Genomic DNA, 24,023 nt, shown 5'->3' on the forward strand with positions numbered 1-24,023 from the left:
ACTCATCTGGATTGCCATCATTCTCAATATAAAAAAAAAGCTCTGTTGCTGTTTAGTTTATGTCATACTATTATTTGGGTTTTCTGAGCATAGTCTTCAATTAAATTGTCCTTCAATTATTAAAGAATAATAGTTATTGAAGCTGTAATTTAATATGTAATTTTCATTAAAAGTTTTAATATGTTGTAAAGCAAAATTCAATTTTCTTTCTCTAAAAGTTAAAGCAAAGCAGAGCTCATGAAGATGCAATGAATTCTTGGTTGCTTTTCCTTAAGAATAACTTCCTTGGGCTACAGAGATGGGTTAGATGTTAAGAGTACTGGTTGCGGTTCCAGGGGTCCTAAGTTCAATTCCCAGAAAACACCTATTTTCTCATGTTAAGATCTGGTGCCATCTTCTGGCCAGAAGGCATTCATGCAGGCCTGTATGCATTATAAATAAATCAATAAGAGGAGGAGGAGGAGGAAAAGGAAGAGGAGGAGGAAGAAGAGGAGGAGTAGGAGTAGGAGGAGTTTCTTCATTGCCCTCTTCATAAAAGAGTTCTCTTGTGTATTAAAGGCACACATGGAGAGATACTGAACTAGGAACTGTTGAATTGAATTAACTTAAAGTAAGATTTCAGAGAACTGGCTTTTCTTCCTTCAGGATAAACTGTGGTCTCTTCTTTCATTTTTTGTGTTTACTAGTTACTTGCTCATCTCTTTCTTGTTCTTTTAGAATGAAAGAACTTCCCATATGATTGTAAATATAGATTTTAGGGTTTAGCAATAAGAACAGTAAATTAGGTGTAGTGTTAAATGAGACATAAACAAATCAGCATATTGGTTAATATGCCTCCTTCTGTGTAAAGACAGGATATCTTCCACGAACTCAATCCTTAAGTTACTTTTTATTCCTGAAGAGATCTCGCAAAAACAGGATTATAACTGTCTTTGCCCTACTGAGTATGAGGGGCATCCCATCATATTTTTGTAATTGTTTATGCATATTTATTTTATTCTACATGTTTGAGCATCTGTCTGCACATAGTATGGACACATATGCATGTTTGATTCCTGAGAAAGTCAGAAGACAAGTTAATATTCCATGGAGCTTGAGTTATGTATACGTGTGAGATACCATGTCGGTCCTGGGAATCAAATCCTGATCTTTTTTTTTTCCGGAGCTGGGGACCGAACCCAGGGCCTTGCGCTTGCTAGGCAAGTGCTCTACCACTGAGCTAAATCCCCAACCCCAAATCCTGATCTTCTACAAGAGCAATAAGTTCTCTAATCTGCTAAACCATCTTTTCTTCTACTGGGTTATCCAATCTCAACTTTCCTAATGTGGATTTTTTGTTGCCCCCCCCTCTCTCTCTGGTACTACAACTTCAAAAAACTACTAGTGGAAATGAATTCCACTGAACAAGAGAAAAATGTTGTTAGAAGCCACCAAAACTAGATAATATTGATGAAGCTAAAAAATGTATGCTGAAAGGGACTGGATGTAGCCCTCTCCTGAGAAACACATCCAGAGCATGTCCAATACAGAGGTCAATGCTAGCAGCAGCAATCCACCGAACTGAGAATAGAACCGCATTGGGGGGAATTAGAGGAAGCATTAAAAGAGATTATGGAGCTTGCAACCCCATAAAAACAACAATGTCAACCAACTAGAGCTTCCAGGAACTAAATGACTATTGAAAGACTACACATGGACTGACCCAGGGCTCCAACTGCATATGTAGCATAGAATAGACTTGGTGGGGCACCAGTGGAAGGGAAAGCCCTTGGTCTTGCCAAGGTTGGACCTCCAGTGCAGGGGAATATGGTGGGAGCAATAAGGTGGATGTATAGGGGGAATACCCATATGAGGGAGAGGGAGGTGAGGGAATGGGGGCATATGGACAGGAAACCGGGAAGGGGAATAACCTTTGTAATGTAAGTAAATAAATATATAATAATTTTTTTAAAGAAGCCAAAGATAGAAACCAGAATTATAAGAGGACCTTGCTTTTCCCTTCTGAAAACAGTGAATTTCTGATTCCCCAAAGAAAATGACATAAAGGTGAATGTGCTCAATGTCAAGACAACATAGAAGGAAGTGAGCAGAAACTCGGAAACCTTCCTAGAAAAGTGTATCAAAAGATGGAGAATTCTTGCTTTCTAGGGTTAAATAATTTTAGCTCTAAGACTAGAGATATTATTTTAATAAATATGTGTTAATGCTGTCCTCTTCTGGCCAAATGACCCAAATGAACACAGGGCTTGGCCTTGTCGATTTTGAAATCTAGAGAAGGAGCAACATTCACAGTGATCAGTGTTAGAAAAAATGTTTCTGTTGAAAACCCCCTACTGGAGCTCTTCTTTCCTTCCAGTGGTCTGAGCATTAAGGAAGAATAATGTCTATACAGTCACACAAAGTAAACAAATACATCATGAAGTAAAAAAAATCACCAGTGAAAAACATGTTTAATACTGCTGCAAAAGTGGCTAAAGTGTATGCATTCTTAGGAGAATGTTAGTTTGAAATTCTGAGATATGATATACTTAAAGGGATGTTATAACTGGCTAAAATAATAAGGAAGTTGTTTATGGGAACAAATGTAACAAAGTATTTCATATAAAGATGTATTATGACAAATTGTTGAATATCTTATGCAATTTTAAAGGAAGGGTAAACTTTTCCTATTTGTGTAATATAGCTACTTGTGAGATGTAGGTTGCTTTTGGTATTCAGCATCGTATATCTTTATGGTATCACTTATTTCAGCTTAATATCCTGACCACATCACAGATGACTATGCCAAGCATAAATGAAATTTTACATAATACTGGCAGAATATTTTTCCTATAAAAAAGAGAGAAATGTCTCACTTTTTAAGAGCACTGTCTGCTCTTCCAGAGGTCCTGAGCTCAATTCCCAGCAAACACATGGTGGTTCACAACTATCTATAACTTGGTGTAGTACCCTCTTCTTTTTTTTTGATATTTTCTTTATTTACATTTCAAGTGTTATCCCCTTTTCTTGTTTCTCTGACAGAAAGCACCTACCCCATCCCTTCTCTACATGCTACTATAAGGGTGCTCCTCCACTTACCTGCCCACCCTCCCCCGCAGCGTAAGATTCCCCTACCCTGGGGAATAGAGCCTGCACTGTAAGATTCTATGATAAGAGCAAATCACACACACACACACACACACACACACACACACACACACACACACACACACCTACCTCTCTAGGTATCTGGAATTTCAACATCTGATAAAATTTTTTCAGTGCAGTTCTTTTTTATATTAGACAGGAGTCAAAGGAAAAAAAAATTACTGGTCAGAATGGTGAGTAGTAAATTGAGTGATTAGGCCTAAATGGGACAACTGATTTAGTGTCTACCTTCTAGTGATCAGGAACTCTCAGGGAAGAGGAGCAGAGTAAATGCAAATACCAGAAAGTGAGGAAGGATTCCGTAAAATGTGCTTTTGATATGACAAGGTCATCGCAATACCAAACTCATGGGAGTAGTTGTTAGCTACACAAGACTTACACAAGATCATGACAGTCAAAATCCTGGAATAGATTGGGAAGATAATCTACAGGACACATACCATTCTGAACATTATTTTGTTTAGTTGCTGGAGAGGCAGAACCATTCTTTTTAGAGGATGTGACCATTGGTACATTCCAGAGCTCCAATAGATAATGATTTCAAATCAGTGTATATATAGACAACACTAAATGGACATAGTGGGTTGTAAAGACAGAGGAGAGAGGAGATTCAAAAGGGTAGTTGTATTACAGAGATATGGTAAAAATGGGATTAAAGAAATGGGGTAGATGTAAAAATATTTTGCTATACACATGTGTGAAACACAAACTAAAGAAAAATGTTTTAAAATAAGCTTTAAATTTAGAACCAATGTTGGCCTTACATTAGCAGTTTTGCACACTTACCTTTTTCCATGACCATTAATTATATCAGGAAAACAAAACAAAACAAAATGAAATGAAACAAAACAAAACTGAGTCAAAATATCAACATTTAATATTTAATAAATACTTTATCTCCTTAATATATTTCTTTGTTTTATTTATGCCTTTCCTACTTTGTCTTTACTTTATATGTAACAGAAAATGTTCTGTTCCTTTTATATCTCACTGTTCCTTTCAGTAAAATTTTCACTTTTTTGTGATTTATGGCTTTTAATCAAACATTATCAGCATCTTATGATTTGTTTTTTAACTATTTATTATTAATAGTTCCTACACTGTTGCTTTGCATACTCTCTCCTAATATTTGAGTTGTATCATGAGTGGTATGCTTTCTATCTAAAGATTTTTGTGGAATTTTTGAATACTTCCTTGAAGTTGGCCACATTTCTATGCCACAGCCAGCCTATAGAGGCAGATGTTCTTACAAACCGATGTTCTTCACAAAAGCCAGACAAACATGACCCAGGATACACCTGGAAAAGCATTTATTAGAGACATTACAATTTTTGTCATGTCTTCTTCCATCTGCCTAAGCACTTCACAGTTACAGAGTAAAAGGACTCTTTCAGCTGCAAGGTTGCCTGATTCCATGAGTGAGCAGAAATGCTAACTATGTCCAAAACAGCGAATATAAGAGTGATTTGAAAGAAAACAGTCACCTTCTTATAAAGCAACTGTAAATGTAAACTAGCAAATAGTAACTATCTTTGGTCATTGGATGTGTTTTACACAAATTCTTTTATGATAAAAACAAATGATTCCTTCACAGATCACAGTTATTGAAAACATTCCTTTCAGTTCAGGTGAGTAGCACAAATCAAGAAATACACAGAAAACAAAGTTTCAAGTGCATTTGTTTATATAATATAGATTGAATTTCAAAATGAATAGTCCTTAGAATATCAACAAAACTAGGCCAGAATGAAAGGCCCCAAACTGAGTTCATTTTTATTTGTGCAAGAATAAAAGCCAAAAATCTCATATAGATTTCTTGAAAAAACCTGAAAAGTAAGCTCCTGGTTCTGACCAACATCCTCATTTTATTATGTGCAAACAATAGTAGAATAGTCTATAGTTTTAGGTTCACTTCATATAGAAATATGGAAAGCACTATAACTAATAGATATAGATACTCTACTACTATAGCTAATTAGTTAACATTATTTTGACTAGCTTAGATAAGGATGCATCAAATGGACCCAGAAGTTGACCACCATGTTAGAGGTGGCCAAGGAACTGTTCAGGTACCAAAGAACCCCATTTTCTACTACTAACTTTCCTAACAGGTATCAAGTTAATAACAGTAGTACACAAATCAATAAACTGCATTAAGTCTTCTAAAGGAATTGTAATAAACACAGATTAACTTTACTCCATTTTTTTCTTAAAAAAGACTAAGACTTCCAATTATGACAAATAGTCATGTATCATGCTCTGAATTCTTCATGAATTCTAAAGAGCCTTTGGGTTGTTTATGTTTCTGGAGCTATACAGGAAAGTGAGTAGGGATGAAGAAGCTTGCTTCTTCTACCAAAACCTTCAAGTAATCTTACACACACACACACACACACACACACACACACACACACACACACACACACACAATGAGTTTTGTGTAGAAAAGGTACAATTTCAAATGCCAATGTGCCAACTAGGGGAGCCCACACTCACCTATGCTTCTCTGTGAAGTTTCTGCTATGACTTGTATCATTGAAGGAGTGTTGCTGCCCTACTGACAGTAGAAGATGACAATATTTTCAGAATTTTTGGGACTGATGGTGAAATATGTAATGTAGATTTGTTGGTATTAAACCTGGACATTATTGAAATTTGCCAACAGGATCTAGCACAGACAGAAATGTAGGAGTTTCCCTGATTTTTCTTCTGATAACAAGATAACCAATCACCTATGTTCTGACTTGTAAAGCAAATGATGGTGACACGGCCTCTCATATACAGACAGCAAGGCTATTGATTGGGAGAACAGCATTTCACATATACCACCTGAAACAGAAAAACATACAACAGATGCAATTGAGTATTCATTTGCGTAATGATTCTTATAAGAAGTCATATAGCAGTAAACATAGTAACCTGCAAAAATCACCTATGCTGCATTTCCTTACCTGAAATCCAGACCAACAGGAAATGACCTGAGTCCTGGCTAGGACTAAAATTTCTCAGTTTATGTACAGTTTATGTAAATGCTCAGGGAACTGGCCTGTGTCATGTAAATCGGTGGAGAGTGGTGGTTCAAACTTCAATTGTTGTTTTGATTAAGCTTATATTAGAGTCAGAACATTCCTAGATTTCCCTACATTCTGAAACTTGTATTCCAGGAGTCTCTCTCCAAGTTAAAATTCCCATGTTCCATTTATACTAGAATACATCAAAATCTAGTATTCCCACACTAAATTTTAGTTGAGAACACTGCAAATAGAACACAAATTTCTCTCTCAAACCTGCAGTTCTGAGCTACAGAACACAGAAGAAAAGATGAGAGTTTCAAGGGACAGCCCCTTACCTGCAGAATATGGTGAAATTACTAAGCCCACAGGTGAGTCCACCACTTTTGCTCCAATAACTGTCCAAAGAGAAACTTAACAGGAACACACAGGGCACAAGAACCACAGAGTATTCTGGGATAAGATTCTTCTGGCCTCCATCTGTGCCAAGAGCTAAGGCTGTCGCACTGCCCAACATACCAAATCTTGCCCAGATAGAACAGGTCTCCCAAGGAGTACTCTCACTCCTAAGATGACAGGATCACAGCCCCAGAGGACCTATAAGGTCCAGTCAGAGATATCAAGACCAAATAACACCAAATATATCCAGATGGCGAGAGGCAAGTTCAAGAACATAACCAATAGAAACCAAGGCTACTTGGTATCCTCAGAACCCAGTGCTTCCACCCTGGCAGGTCCTGGATACCCTAACATACCCAAAAAGCAAGATTTCTATTTAACATCACATCTCATGATGATGATAGAGGACTGTAAGAAGGACATAATTGACTCCCTTAAAAAATACAGAACAATACAGGTAAACAAGTAGAAGCCCTTAAAGAGGAAATACAAAAATCCCTTAAAGAATTACAGGAAAACACAAACAGAATTGAACAAAACCATAGAGGATCTAAAGACTAAAATAGAAACAATAAAAAAAAAATCATCACTGTCTGAAGGAGAGGCACTACAGGGGAGAGGCCAGCATTTTGTCACAATCCAAGATGTTGAAGAACATGCTGTCCTTGGCCCAGTTTCAGAAGGTAGATGTGGATGATTATGAGGAGAACAAGTTCCTGGAGGAGGAGGACAGCAGCAATATGGTCTGATGAGGGCAAGGTGGACTCATTCCTGTGACAACTGCTCTCCAGGATGCTCGCTCCCCCTCTTCCCGATTAGCACAAAGAGTCCAGCAGTGAAGGACCAGGCAGGCAGCATTGTCTTGAAGGTGCTCATCTGTTTTAAAGCTAATGATATTGAAAGGGCTGTTCAGGCTCTGGACAGAAATGGTATGGTCCTCCTAATCAAATATAAAGCTTTGAAAGCCCCATCTGACAATAGCAGCACTATCTTACTACAGGGTCATGAAAAGGTACTAGTTCGAGGAGTAGTGTCCATCATTCATGTTTTGACTGTAAGAAAAAATGTTGTCTAGCTGGAACAGTAGTTTCAAAGAATACCTAAACCTCATAAAGAGCTTCTTCATTTTGGCTGGGTATAAAATTAACTCAAACACATCAGTAGCCTCCTCAACTCAAAGGATAAACAGGCTGAGAAAGAAGGGAAGGGACACCCTTCAGAGTAGTTACAAAGTATATAAAATATCTTGGTGTGACTAACCAAGCAAGTGAAATATATCTATAACAAGATATTCAAGTCTTTGAAGGAAGAAATCCAAGAAGACCTCAGAAGATGGAAAGATCTCCCATGCTCATGAATTGACAGGATTAATATTGTAAAAATGGCCATTTTGTCAAAAGCAATCTGCAGATTCAATGCAATACCCATCAAAATTCCAACTCATTTTTGTATAAAATTAGAAAGAGCAATTTGCAAATTCATTTGGAATAACAAAAAATCCTAGATAGTGAAATTATTCTCAGCAGTAAAAGACCTTCTGTGGAAAGTTAACGTCCGTGTCCTCAAGCTGTATTACAGAGCAATATTGATTAAAATTCCATAGTATTTATACAGAGACAGGCAGGTAGATCAATGGAATAGAATTGAAGAGGCAGAAATTAATCACAAACCTATGGTCACTTGATTTTGCTGAAGGAGCAAAACCGGTGGGAAAAAGACAGCATTTTCAAAAAATGGTGCTGGTTGAAGTGGCAGTCAGCCTGTAAAAGATTGCAAATTGATCCATTGTTTCCCCTCTTTACAAAGTTCAAGTCCAAGTGGATCAAGGACCTCCACATAAAACCAGATACACTGGAACTAATAGAAGAGAAAGTGGGAAAGAGCCTTGAACACATAAGCACAGGGGAAATTTTCCTGAGCAGAACATCAATGACTCATTCTTAATCTTAAGAATTGACTGATGCTACCTCATAAAATTGCAAAGCTTCTGTATGGTAGAGGACATAGTCAATAGGACAAAACAGTAACCAACTGATTGGGAGAAGGTGTTTATCAATCAAACATTTGATAGAGGCCTAATATCTAATATATACAAAGAACTCAAGAAGTTAGATTCCACAGTACCAAAATCTCTATTGAAGTGGGGTACAGGCTAAACAGACAATTCTCACCTTAGAAGTATTGAATGGCCATGAAACATCTAAGAATATGTTCAACAACCTTATTCATCAGGGAAATGCAAATCAAAACACCCCTGAGAGTCACTAGTCATAAACGAGGAGCTTGAAAGAATCCAGATGTCCTTCAACAGAGGAAAGGATACAGAATATGTGGTACTTTTACACAATAGAGTATTACTCAGCTATTTAAAACAATGACTTCATGAAATTCTTAGGCAAATGGATGGAATTAAAAAATATCCTGAGTCGGGCAACCAAATAACTAAAAATGCACATGATATTCATTCATTGATATGTTATTTGCCCAAAAGTTCAGAATACCCAAAATATAATTCACAGATCACATGAAGTTCAAAGAGAAGCAAGACCAAAATGTGGATGCTTCAGTCCTTAATAGGAGAAATGAAATACTAATGGTAGGAAATATAGAGACAAAGAATGGAGCAGAGACTGAAGGAATGGCCATCCAGAGACTGCTCCACCTGGGGCTCCATCCCATAGGCAGCCAGCAAACCCAGTCACCATTGCTAATGCCCAGAAGTGCTTGCTGTCAGGAAGCTAATATGAATGCCTCCTGGGAGGCTCTGCAAGAGCCTTTCTGATATAGGTGAGGATGTTTGCTGCTAAACATCCTTCAAACACAGCACAAGGACCCAAATAGAGGAGTTAGAGAAAGGACTGAAGGAAAGAAAGGGGTTTGCAACCCTGTAAGAAGAACAACAGGGCTGGGGATTTAGCTCAGCGGTAGAGCGCTTACCTAGGAAGCGCAACGCCCTGGGTTCGGCCCCCACCACCGAAAAAAAAAACCAAAAAAAAAAAAAAAAAAAAAAAGAAGAACAACAATATCAACCAACCAGAAATTTCAGAGCTCCCAGGAAATAAATCACCAACCAAAAAGTACTTATGGAGAGACCAATGCCCCTAGCAGCATATGTAGCTGAGGACGGCATATTCTGACATCAATAGAAGGAGAAGCCCTTGGTCCTGTGAAGTATCAAAATATCAAAATATCAAAGGTCCCTTTCCCCAGTGTAGGGGAATGCCAGGATGGTGAGGGGAGAGTGGTTGGGAGTGGGAACATTATCACAGAAGCAGAGAGAGGGGATAGGTGAGGGAAGAACTGTGAAAAGGAATAGCATTTGAAATGTAAATATATAAAATATCCAATAAAAATGCAGAAAACTTTTGAGAAAATAAATGAATGCAGTCTTCACTAGAAATAAGTATAAAACACAGTAAAAGGCTTAATCATCAGCTTTGATTTTTCATTTGCTGTTACCACATAGTTTTTGTCATTGAGGTTTATGTTAGGTTTATTTCTCTTACAAAATAGTAGTAGTTGAAATGACCATTGTCTTTGACTAAAATTGGATAATGGGAAGAAGATAACCAATAATTACACTAAAATTTATTTTTCAAGTTAAAAAAATCGTTCCACTGAACTATCTTATTCCTTTTCTATTTATGCTATTCATGGGATGAAAGCTGGGAAGACTCTAAAACAACCTGGATATTCATTTTTCCCTCCCATTATATTTTACAAGGAAATAAGGGGAGGGTATCGAAGTATTATTTATGCATCTTCTGTCTTCTACCATAAAATGAGTGGATTCTGATGCATAGTTGGTTGTATTTCATGTATCCAAAATGCCTATGAGTGTTAATCACTTATTCATGAAGATTACAAACACTGATTTTTTTTCCATTTGGAGATGGTAGTTAAAGATAAGAGAACTATCTTGACCTGGCAGAGGGTCTGAACCATGCCAATTCTCGCCCTCGGAGAAACTCTGTGTGTCCTTATTCTGTCAGGAAAAGAAATTTAAAAGCATTTAAAAATGATCAAGCAGAGAAGATAGTGAGTTCTGAATATAAGTTATTTGATGAAAAAAAAAAGAGAGAAAAAAAGTCAATGATCTAGCAGTGAGATTTCTAAAATTCCCACACATGTAGAAAGGGTAGCAAATACGTATTTTAAATTTAAGGGAGTAACAAAGATATATAGGTTATACAATATTTCATACACTCACATATATATCAATATTTTAATAATGAAAATGTTTTTCCAACTGGAGTGCAGTTGATTTGAATATGTACATTTGATACAAAGATACTTTTCTTTGGTAATCAATGTGTTTACATTTCATTTCTGTACATCTGTAAATGCATGATCACTTTCCACTGAATAATGACAGATTCTTTTTCTCTTTCCATTTTTGTCTACATTATGGAATTCACATCTGCTCTTGCTACCATCCTGTGATACTCAGCATAGAGTTCTCACATCCAAGTTGACTGACTGCTCAAAGCTCCTCTTATTTATTTTTTTCCTAGGAGGTGGTCTTAATATAATCTACAGGTGAGAAACTTTGCTATGATGATGTAACAACCCTGTGCCTATGCTTATATTTTTGGTCTCAGATTTTAAGTATAAAAGACATATTTTGTATAAGAAAAAATAGTTTTTTTACACAGAATGAAAACTGACACAAAATAGTACTATAGCATATAAATTAAAAACATCTTTATTTAAGATTTTTAAATATGACTAATGTATTATGTTAATAACAGCTACTTCTAAATTAAGGTCTTTGTGAAGATGTCATGGTCATTTATCTTGAGTCTAATGACTGAGTCTGAAAAAGAGTGGGTTCCCATCAGTTCAGGGAGAGTGTCTCATGGAGCTCTCACCAGATTAATCACTTAATTGGATACAAGCTAACTGGAATCATCTTCTATCACCGCCATTTCGTGGCATGCTTTCTGCCATCAGGTGTCCAGTACTAATTCAGTACCAGTGAGTATGGGACAGACATCACTCTTTCCTACAGCAACTTCAGGCTGAAGAATTTTCAGATTATTACGGTGGGCCCTATTTTGGTATGAACCCACTCTTTCCACATGTTTGGGAGAAAGTTCTCTTTCCCAAGCAATATGTGAAGAATATTTTCTTCATCCGTGTTTTCCTTCTGCTTACTCATATTTCTTACTTAGTTCACTCTGAACACATAAAGCTTTATTCTAGATTTAAATCAAAATTTCTCTTTTAAACATTTTATTATATATTTTGTTTTTTATTTTTATGTGAATATGCATGTGCTTGCATTCATTTATGTGGGCAACATATGAACAGGAATCTATGGGGCTAGAAGAAGGCATTGGTTCACCTAAGTCTGGAGTTGTATGCTATCTGAGGATGCTGCGAAATGAACTGAGAGCCTTTGCAAGAACATCTAGTGCTGTTAACCACTGAGTAATTTTTAAGATATATTTTCATTTATATTGAAAAGCATTGCTTTTCCATGGAATTAACTAATTAATAATAGCAAATATTTTAACCATCAGAGCAAAACATCTCTTTTTAAATAAAATATTAGGATGGGGTCTGATTAATTATATGTGATGATGATGATGATTGTTGCACTAATAAGATTTTAATTCTTCGTTGCCACAGTATCAGAAAGCATATTCCTCAGAACCTTAACACATTCACCATATTTGTTGAGAATCATTATAATAAAATTATAGGTTATTCCATTATATAAGTTACTAAAATTATAATCAGACATCCAAAAACGTGAAGTGTTTGTATCTTAAATTTTTTATTTGGTATATCCAAACCAAGTCATTTGGTATTTCTGTTTTACACATTTCACATAATTTCTTCATAGTGATTACTATATTTTATTTTTAAATTTATTTTACTGTAGCCTGGATTTGTACATGGAGGTACATTCAAATTATTCTCAGAAACAAACCCTAATGAGGAATCTGTTAGAATTAGGTCCGAGAAGACTGCACTAATTAGAAATTAATTCTTCATCACCTCAACATCTGAAAGCACAGTTCTCAGAACCTTGTTTCCTCCTATGAATTCCTGTAGAGTTTATGAAGGAAATATCCATAAGACTAAAGATCAGATAATTATAACATAACCCTTGAAATATTCATGTAGTAATATGTATAGAAGTGATGGCTGAGGTGATACAGGCATGGAAACACATGATCACACATATCATTGTCCTAAACAAATCTGAGGATCATGTGATCAAATGATTGGGTATCCTTTTCCTCTACTAAGTATGGATTTTGATTGAAGATAGCTTCGGAGAATAACATGCTCTAATACATACTTGATTGACTTTAGAGTTTCAGGATTTTAAAAGCTATAGGTAGATAAGTTTAATTTACTACAACATTTACAGCTCTCTCTCTCTCTCTCTCTCTCTCTCTGTGTGTGTGTGTGTGTGTGTGTGTGTGTGTGTGTGTTTATATGCATGTGTGCCAATGTGACTTTCAATTGATGCAATTCTTAAACTATTCAAAACAAATAATTTCATACATTTTGATCATTGGAATCGTGGTCATGTTTTAGATCCAGGTTTTTTAAAGGACAGATGTTTAGTTTCTTTTACATTTTTTTCTGTCCTTGTGCTACTAAAATATCCCAATGGACTTTGCAACTTGTCAAACAAAAACATTTTTTAGCAGAGTGGATAAGACATAGGGTAAGAATCTGGGGCAAAGTAGCCTCTCACTTCTGCTTCCCTGGGTGGTTTATGTTATGACTTGTATCACTGTGGGAGGAAGGTTATCATACCGTAGACAGTAATAACTTGCAATATCTTCAGACTCCACGTTGCTGATGCTGAATGAATAATCTCTCCCAGATCCACTGCCACTGAACCTCGATGGGATGCCGGACTCTAGTGTAGATGTGTAACGTATGAGCAGCCTAGGAGCTTTTCCAGGCGTTTGCTGATACCAAGCTATATACTTGTTAATGTTTTGACTTGCCTGGCAAGTGATGGTGACTTTGTCTCCCAGAGATGCAGACAAGGAGGGAGGAGACTGTGTCATCTGGATGTCACACTGAGCACCTAAAATTTAAAAAAAAATATATAAATTCCTACGAAATTAGTTATGTTCAAAGAAGATTTTCCTGAAGGACTAGAAATTCCTGATTACATACTGTTTCTAACAAATAATCAATGTTATGCTCTTTACCATGAAGCCAGAACAACAGGAGCCCAGGAGCTGACTTGAACTCCTCATTTTCTCGCTGTCTCCTGACCAAGAATAACTCTTAATTGTGAATGGTTGGTTTATTAAATCTCTGGGGCAATAGGATGTGATCTCAGCACATGCAAATCAGCTGCATCTGGACAGGGCTGGGCACAGCTGCAGGATAGACTTATTTTAGTAACTAAACAAAAGCACAATGACCTCTGATGTCTTACATCAGACTAGCACAGTGCAGATTTTTTCCAATGAAGGTGCTCATCTTTGGAGGCCCAAAGAATGATACTAATAGCACTAATTTTATTTTTTTTTAAATTTCTCTCATGCTCAGTATATCATTCTAATGCTATATTTTGTATATGCTAGGGAGTTTCAGGTTTGTATGTTCACAGAAAATTCAAGAAAGTCTTTCAATGGTTAATTGTAGATTAAAATATGCTTTGTTTATGAATATTCCTAATTCTTTTTGTCTTTATCAAAATTAGAATAGACAAATACTGGGGGGGGGTGGTGGTCATCTTTTTTTAAAGAATGACAAGATTGTGTATCAACACTTCATTTCCTGCACTGTCAATTCATCTTAATCTAGGATTCTATGACTACCAAAAAGGAACTTCAGTTTTATCCTTTTCTTAAAAATAAAACAGGATAACAACAAGAAAAACTTTGATTTTATGCGCATGGGTGTTTGCCTCTTTATGTACGTGTGCACAGTGGATTTATTGCTAGGTGAGTGCAGAAAAGGATGTTAGAGTTACGGATGATTGAGAGCTGCATGTGTTGCTGTGTACCTAACCCATATCCTCTGCAAGAAGAGAATGTTTTCTGAACTGCTAGGTGGTCTCTACAGCCCTGATTTTCTTTTTTCCATATGTTGCAAATCATCACCTTACCAGATGGAGAATATGTGTTATACTGCCTAATATTTATGTTATGTCTCCAATTCTTTCTTTCTATTTCTTCTTAACACAATTTTCTTTATGTAATTGTGATTTAGAAATGTTTCTCTCTAAATATGACCCATTAATATATTCAAATCCACTATATTTCATAAAGCTTCATCAATTATCAGCCCCCAAACTCTCCCAAACCCAAAGAGAACATGATTTTTGATGTCTGATTTATGGACATTGCAATTAGTTTGTTGAAAAGAGAAACATGTTAGGAAGGTAATGTAATAACTCTGTAAAGGAAAGAACAGACATAGTGAGGATGACAATGTGTTTATTCATGTTAGTAGAGGTGTGATGAGATTAATATGGACTTTTTCCAAGAGAAAGAGCATGAGGATAGTTCAACAAGTGAGAGAATCGATTCTGTAGAAGACAGAGGTGAGTCAGGGCAAGGAATTCCCCCATGACAACCCATAGAGAAGATAATGGACACAGGAGAGTTATGAAAAATAGGAAAGGTAAATGGACATGTCCAAAAGAAAACATATATATATATATATATATATACATATATATATATTTCCCATGTCAAAGGGATGTATGTTAGTCACTGAAGTTCTAACTTGTTAAAAATATGCATATATATGTATATATATATGGGAAATATAAGTGATGTTTGAAGAATACTATTCATTAACTAACGAAGCTCACCAGTTACATGTAAGAACCACATAGTTAAGAGAGTTATTCACTGAAGTTAAGCAAAAAAGCTCACCAGTTACATGTAAGTACCACATAGTTAAGAGAGTTATTCACTGAAGTTAAGCAAGCCCTGTATTCCTGAAATGCAATTTAAAATTGTAACTGAAACTGTGGCTCATTTGTATAGAACCATGAATACTTTTCTTGGTTTATGGTTAAATAAGTAAGGGACATAATGTCTTATCATCTTCAAAATAATTACACTAAAGTTCTCTAAATTACTCAGTGCCTCTACATATTAGTATTTAATAGAAAGAAAACATTAATTGGATGGTAAAAGCTAAAGCATTAGAAAGAGGCCATTATTGAAAAATTCTGTGTAAAAATGTTATTGAATGGCATTCCTTGCCTGGGTGGATATTGTTCCCCTCAGAAGGAAAGGTTTATTCAACAGAATTGCTAGTTTTTTCCAGATTTGGTAAATCACCTTTTAATTTGTCTAGGAGAGCCTAAATGGCTCAAGAATGTGACTACTGCTTTGGTTATTGGCTGCTTGCCAGAATTTGTTGGGAAGAGTGCATTTGCTGAAGACACAGAATGTAAAAACCCCAGCATGTCAAAGGGATGTATGTTAGTCACTGAAAGTTCTAACTTGTTAAAAAAAAAAAAAAAAAAAAGTCCATGGAGCTTCACTAGGTGCCTTTACAGAACCTGCTCATCAGCCTCATCCCAGTATTATCATTGGTAGGGGCATTTAAATGAGGTTCAGAAACTTGTGAGCAATTCCTAAAGAGGTTTGTGTTGTAAATACATGAGAATAATATGGGTTCTTGTGTGTCAAGTATAAAAATGAACTCCCTCCTTATACTTGTCTGAAGACACTTCCTTTTTTTAATGGTTATTTATCTACATTTCAAGTGCTGTCACCCTTTCCAGTTGCCCCTCTACAAATCCACTGCTTTTTTGAGGGTGATCCTCCACCTATGTACCTAGTTGCTCCTCACCGCCCTACAATCCCCCTATACTGGGTCATCTATCCAAAATAGGACCAAGGGCCTCCCTTCCCATTGATACCAGATAAGGCAATCTTCTGCTACATGTATAGCTGGAGTCATGGGTCCCTCCATGTGTAATGTTTGGTAAGTTCCTGTGATCTCTGGGCGGGGGGTTGTTTCATTGATACTGTTTTTCTTCCTGTAGTGTTGCAAACCCCTTCAGCTCCTTCAGTCCTTTCCCTTACTCTTATATTGGGGTTCTTCACTTTTTCTGATGGTTAGCTTGTGAGATGATGTCACAGGTGAGGCAGATACAAGGTAAAATGAGACCTGTCATTGGATGGGAAGGAAGGATGGGTGGGAGAAAAGCTTGAAGTAAGAGGAGGAAGCAGGAACAGAAGAGGAGAGGAGAGACAGAGAGTAGCAACTTGGAAGCTGACGTTAAGATTCCACAATGTACCTTTACAGGTTGTTATAAATGTTCTTAGTAGGCAAGTGCTCTACCACTGAGCTAAATCCCCAACCCCTGTTATAAATGTTCTTAAGGGATGGATGTGGACAGGGCTTTGTATGTTTAGGTGGGCAATTATGTCTTATCAATTGGATCAGAGGTTTTTGTGTTGTATGTTCTTTCATGTAGGAAAGTGTGCGGCAGCTAGAGACACTGGGCCGCTGAGCAATTGGGATGTGTATTTCTGGCATGGAAACCTGCCTTAGGAATGAGATAGGTACAGAGATTGCTGCCAGGCTCAGAGAGAGGCCTTTGGCAGTGTGATATTGGATGGAGCAGGTTGGGTGAGAGGCTTTGCTGACTGAGACTTAAGATATCAAGTAGATATCTTGGGGCACTGCAGTGCTGGATCTAGTGGTGTAAAAGACAGCATGTTATTTATTATAATTTTACAGTAACACCTGAGAGCATTCTTATCTGTATTGATCAGGCTCTGGCATAGTCTCTCAGGAGACAGTCATACCAGGTTCCTGTCAGCAATCACTTTGTATCAGCAATAGTTTCTGGGTTTGGTGTCTGCAGATGAAATAGATCCCTAGGTGGGGCAGTCTCTTAATGGCCTTTCCTTCACTCTCTGCTTCATTCATTGTGTCTGCATTTCCTTTAGACAGGAACAACTCTGAATTATTATTATGTAGATGGGTGGGTGGCCCCATTCCCTCAAACAGGGGCTGATCCTAACCTCTGAATATGGTTTCTACAGATTCTCTCTTCCTTTTTTTTTTTTTTTTTTGAGTATTTGAGATAATGCCTTTCCTGTTCTGTCCTGGAAGCCTGTGGCTTACCTGCCTGCCACCTGGGACTTTCTGATAGCTACCCACTCTTCCTCATCTCTCAATGGTTCACACTTCCACGCAATTTCCTGACCCTTTCTGCCCAGTCTTCTCCCACACCTGATCCTGTGCCTCCTTTTCCCTTTCCCTCACTTTCCATCCCAGGTTCCTACTTCCCACAATTATTTTGTTCCCTCTTGTAGGTAGAACAGAAGCAGACACACTTGGTCTTCCTTGTTCTTGAGCTCCAAATAGCATAAGATGTTGCTTGTGCGTCTTTTATCCTAGCCCTTCTGACATGTATAAGATGGAATCTCAGAGTTGTTTTGATCATATTTCACGGATGATAAAAGGATAGTGAACATTTTTAAGTGTTTTTCAGCCACTTGAGATTCTTCTTTTGAGAATTCCTTTTATATTTGTACACTATTTTTAATTGATTTTTGGTTGGTTGGTTGTTGTCCCGTTTCTTGAGTTCTCTATATATTTTGGGTATCAGATATAGAGCTCTTGAAATTTTTTTCTCACTTTCTGAGCTATTGTTTTGTGTCCTTTGCATCACAAGAGTTTTTAGTTCCATTCCCCTCCCCCCCGGAGCTGAGGACTGAACCCAGGGCCTTGTGCTTGCTAGGCAAGCACTCTGCCACTAAGCTAATTCCCCAAACCCTAGGTTCCATTTATTAATGTCAAATCTTAGTGCTTGAAATATTGATGTTCTGTTCAGGATGTTGTCTCTTGTGCCAATGCATTCAACAATATTACTCATTTTTATTTAACATTTTCAGTGTATCCAGTTTTAAAAACTAAATGTGAGCTTTTAAGTAAACAATGCTAATTCACATTAGCAAGAAATCATGGTAAATCCACAGCTTCAGAGACATCAATTAACAAGCAGAACTGCCAAGGTGATTTTTGGAGCTCCTTAGGAAGAAAAAACAGAATCATTTTCATGGATAAACTGGGATATGGTGAAGATAAAAACAGGAAGAATCAGAGTAGGGATAGATGGAGGAAAAGACTATAAGTATTGAGGATCATTTCGAGGGTGATTGGAAAACCTAATAAAATGAAAATATCATTATGAGTGTGGTCCTAGTGAAAATTTACAGTTATGGGGTAATTGTGTCCCAGATCTTGTGAGAGTTTCAATCAATGGCTGGACAAACTTGAGACCCATGCCACAAGGAAAACAGGCCTGAATCTTCTGGAGTGGCCAGGAACTAGAGGTTGAATAGCCAAGAGACCAAGGAAAAAAACCAAATGCAACTGTCTAAAAATAGAAAAAAAAGTCAACAAAATATTTTCTGATAATATTCTGGTATTCTCATAGAATGGCGCCTAGTATTGTTGTCATCAGAGTGCCTTTGTCTAACAACTGAAAGGAGAAGATAGAGATATCCACAGCTGAACATTAGGAAAAGATCTGGATCACCAGTTATAGAGGTAATAAGGATTGTAGTAGCCAGAGGGGTTAAGGACACCACAAGAGAATCACCCAGAGAATCAACTAATCATGGCTCATAGTGGCTCACCTAGAACTGAAGGAACAGGACAGGAATTCTATATGAGACTGAGCCAAAAGACATGCATATATTTTATGGATATGTTGTTTGGTGTCCTTGGGGGACTCCTAACAGTGGGAGTGGGAGTTGTTTCTGACTCATTTGTAAGCGCTGGGGTCACTATTCTTTCTACTGCTTTGCCTTATTCAGTCTTGATATGAGGGTATGTGCCTAGTTTTATGTAATTTGTTGTGTTATATTTGGTTAATATCCCTGGGAGACCTGTTCTTTTCTGAATGAAAATAGAGGAGTAATCTAAGGGAGAAAGGGGAGGGAAGAAAGAACTTGGAGGACTGGAATGCAAGATAATGAAGACCTATATTTGGAATATAATATATGAGAGAAAAATATATATATAAATTGGAAAGAACATTAAAAATTATAAAAATAAAGAAAGATTTGTTAATAATAGAAAATGAAGAAACAATGTGTTTTGCTTCACCAGTGTGACCATTGTAAAGACAAAAATAAATACAAGGAAAATTCATGATATCACTCTACAGTGCCTCAGGAAAAGTATATTTGTAGGACACAACCTGTCTAAGGGAATAACCTTGCAATTTTTATTGGGGAAAGATAGTAGTTTGTATATTGGGTACAGGCAAGAACTGCCTTAATATGTTTTTCTTTGCATTATACTAGCAAGAATAAAATCCATTGATTTAATAAAACATTTCCTTTTCCCCCTTGACTTGATCTTTTTCTATCTTGATTAAAATAGATGTTAAAGGAAAGGGATATGTTTTGGAGCTGTGTTGAAGGACTACTCTCAGATCTGTACTGGTTTAGACCTGGAGTTCATGGTATTTCACTGAGAAATGCACAGATAACACACCCTGAAATAAAATGTGGAAACTTGGATTATAAAAAGAAATTAGCAATAATTTTTCTAAACCTTTAAAAGGAAATTAATGTAAAATACTATTTTCTGAAAATATTCTTTGAAATACCTGAACTCCATATGGTAGAGTAAAATGAGATTTCCATTACTTTTTATATGATATTAAAATAACACTTTTAGATCTATAACTCCAATCTAATTCATGAAAGTTTCTATTAAGCACTTTCCCTGAAATACATAATGAAGACTGCAATGTATTAAAAGTGATTCATGATCAAGTGTGTTGAATTTCATTTTCTTGTCTTGTAATTATGCACAGAACACAATAGTCCATATTCTAAATATTTCTCCTTTGTTTGTGGAATAATAAATTTGGGTGTGGCCGTGGCAATAAACTGATCCTCAGTCACATAAGCTAATAGTACAATAGATATTAACATTTCACAGAGCATGAGAATTAATTCTTTGAACTCAAAGTGGGAAACAGATTTCTCTATGACGTGCCTCTAATTTTGACCATGGTTAAGGGTGAAGATGGACTCAGGCAGGAATATATAATACAACATTTTTTTGTTCATATATGCTGCTAATTTAAGGAAGATCAATTTGGAAGGCTGCTGTTACAGAACCTTCCCCTAATGAATAAAGATTTCAGGGGACCAATCACTGGGTGAGCAGGTCAGAGAGAAGAAGAGGGGAGGCAGGAAAAGGTAACTTGCTTTTCAACTGGGAGAGTTTGGGGGACAACATGTAGTGAAAAAGACTCCCCGGGCTTAAATGGTAGATCTGCCAGGCTTCACCACTAGAGGATTTAACTTAGAAGGTGTTATATGTTAGGATGCTAGGTGCTGCACCCAGTGATTGTGTTACCTGTTGATTCTAGAGTAAGATTGTGTGGTGTTTACCTTCATCAGCAACTCAGCTGGGCACAGCAACAAAGCATGGGTTTGCAAAAATGTACATCCCTGCTAGCCATGTGAATTCAGATGCGTGGGCTGGCATGACAGCGACCCACCATGGTAACTTAGTGAGTCTAGTGGAGAGATTTCAGAGCTGTGGGTCAAAGAGTCACCATAAGATAAGGACAGACCAGTCTCTTACCAGCAACAGCATGTATTTTTTTTAATATTTCCAGCTACAGGTTGTAATAATTCACACGACTTGGACACGTGGCTTAGACATGCATGTCGGCAAATAGTATCACATATTCTGTAGACTCTACCATAGTTCCATAGACTCAATACTTTCTAAAGCAGTATGGCAAAGGATATAACTCAAGATTACTTGAACCTTATTAATGGCCAAGGGTATAGTGGATATTCTTTCCTAAGTGAGTGGGTGTCCTAGAATGATGAATGAAGTCAAATTGACTTCTTTTCAGATATTCCCTAGATTCACATTGATGAGAGATAAATCCTAATTCAAGGGTATATAGAATCTAAGTTGACTGCTTTATTCCAAACAGCTTCTTAGAATGGAGGTCCCTCCTAATGGTGCAGGTTATTTTGAACACTGATTTCACTACTTTGTTCTAAACTATGGACACTGTTTCCCTTTATTCTTACAAAATGCCATATGTTCTTCATGAATCTTGAAGAGAGCTTGCAACCCATTGCTCTATATGTAACTCTGTGGGTTTTTTGCTGAAGGAATCATATGGCACAGTAATTTTACTTCTGGATACAGCAAATCCAATGCAAGTAGTTGGACATGATGCACTGGCTGGTGATGTGATGACTATTTTAATAATACGCGTTGTTTTCTATACAGGAAATAACAATTAACAAAAATTACATGATGGCAATAAATGCAGGTCAAGAGGCTTTAGTTTGCAAGTATTTGAACAGGTGTTTACACATGAATAACAACACCACCAAGGAAAGAGCTGAACAATAACTCCATCTTCCTGTTTTTAGGGAGAATTGTTGAAAAATGACACACAAATGTTAACATACCCATAATATCTTCAATAAAAGAATAAATTACAAGACATAGACGAATGAAACCACTGAAGTAGAAATTGTTCCAAGATAAATGTCTGTCAAGGGGAATTACATACTGTGATGTAAAGTTGGAAGGTTACTAAATGATAGACAATAGGAAGTTACCATGGAGCTTTAAATGTCTTCAATGTCAACACACTGAGCATAAGTACCCAGAAGGACATTCAGTTGCTCTTATGTTTTGAAATACTTTTAGGATTCAAAGCAAACTTCCAACAATCCATTCTAAAATTAACAAAGTTGAAGAGGGCTGTAAAGAATCTTGCTTCTGGTAGCCTCCTCCAGAGAAGAGAGTTGTTCTTGTCATTCTGCTCCAAAAAAACAGCACTATGCATCCGGTACCAGACAACTGCTATTTAGGCCAGCAAGCTTTTCTTGTGTTGTTACACATCCTTCCACCACCACCTTTTCAGTCTCTCCAGGGTGTGTCTGCTTCATGGATGTCATAGCTTTTCAACATGCAAGCATAAGGATTAGCTTATCGAACTGGAATTCGTTGTGTGATATGCTCATACACCTAATGGACTTAGCAGCATGAGAAACTTTCCTGAACTGTGTGAATATACCCCACAGTAAATAATGCAACTAAGAACCTGCTAGCAAGTGGAATGATTTGACTACATACTTAGTTCTGAACAGTGGGATGCATTTCTTCTCCCTTTAAAGACCTGCAAATTTGGACAGATACTATACAGTAGTACTCTGATTGTGTCAGTAAAAGAGCTTGTAGCCTGATTGGTTTGTAGTGCAAGAAAATTAAAGGAATCTGTGTCTAAGAACCAATCTTTCATTTTTTTTCCTTTTGTTGTGGTCACTGAGACACATAAAAAAAGTACTTCACCTCTGTTGGGTGAGATTCCCTCTTCTTAAAGTCAACATCAGCACAGAGCTTGTGTTTAGCAACTAAGAAATAGTATATTGTTGCTCTAAAGTGTTAAAATGAATTTGTCCTACTTCAGATAGATTTGTACTTACATATTAGCTGGAATTACAAATAGAGTTGGACAAAATCTTTGTTTGATAATGTTGAAATAAGAACCTGAAGATGAAAAACTGTATTAAAATTTAAAGATTTCAATTGACAGTTTTAGGTTAATTAATTACAGAATTGTTATCTGTGTCTCAAGACAGGACAAAGTCCACACTTTTATATTCCTTCTTCTTGAGCTTCATGTGGTCTGTAAATCTTGGGTATTCTGAGGTTTTGAGCTAATATCCACTTATCAGTGAGTGCATACCATATATCTTCTTTTGTGACTGACTGTTTTACCTCACTCAGGATATATTTTCTAGTTCTATCCACTTGCTTATGAATATCATGAAGCCATTGTTTTTAAAAGCTGAGTAGTACTCCATTATGTAAATGTACCACACTTTCTGTATCTATTACTCTGTTGAAGGGCATCTGAGTTCTTTCCAGCTTCTGGTTATTATAAATAGGCTGCAATGAACATAGTGGAGCATGCATCTTTGTTATAAGTGGGAGCATCTTTTTGAGTATATGACCAGGAGTGTTATAGCTTGATCGTCAGGTAGTACTATGTCCAATTTTCTGAGTTACGACCAGAATGATTTCCAGAGGGGTTGTACCTGGGAGAGGGATTATGGGAAAGGGAGTTTCAAGAGGGGAAACCAGGAAAGGAGATAACATTTGAAAAGTAAGTAAAGAAAATACCTAATAAAAAATAAAAAAAGATTTCACAGAGTCTTCAGCCTTCAGCTAGGGTCTAAAGTCCAAGAATGATTGAAAAAGGATAGACAGTATGAAAGTTTCTCTACAAAGAATGTATTTTTGCATAAATGGAAAACAAAAGGGAGTTACATATAAACATTTATATTTGTTTATATGATGTTGAAAACTGAAAAACAAATAAGGCAAATACTTAACAGTAGAAGAGTGGATATAACCAGAGGAAATTTTTCAATTACTTTATTGTGAAGCTGAATAAATTTGAGAAAGTGAACAATGTTGGATTAGGTTGAA

The 24,023-nt window shown here is 36.7% G+C and overlaps 1 pseudogene and 1 gene segment (V, D, J or C); one reads left to right on the forward strand and one right to left on the reverse strand.

The window, feature by feature from the left end:
• The first annotated feature begins 7,201 nt into the window (after positions 1-7,201).
• Positions 7,202-7,632, forward strand: LOC116900916 (annotated as a pseudogene).
• Positions 7,633-13,294: 5,662 nt separating this feature from the next.
• On the reverse strand, positions 13,295-14,021 carry LOC116900917. The segment is given in 3 exon segments: positions 13,295-13,617; positions 13,745-13,806; positions 13,978-14,021. Coding segments are annotated over 3 exon segments (429 nt in total).
• Between the last annotated feature and the right edge of the window lie 10,002 nt (positions 14,022-24,023).

The sequence above is a fragment of the Rattus rattus genome, chromosome 5 (genome assembly GCF_011064425.1).
Source record: "Rattus rattus isolate New Zealand chromosome 5, Rrattus_CSIRO_v1, whole genome shotgun sequence".
Classification (NCBI taxonomy): domain Eukaryota; kingdom Metazoa; phylum Chordata; class Mammalia; order Rodentia; family Muridae; genus Rattus; species Rattus rattus.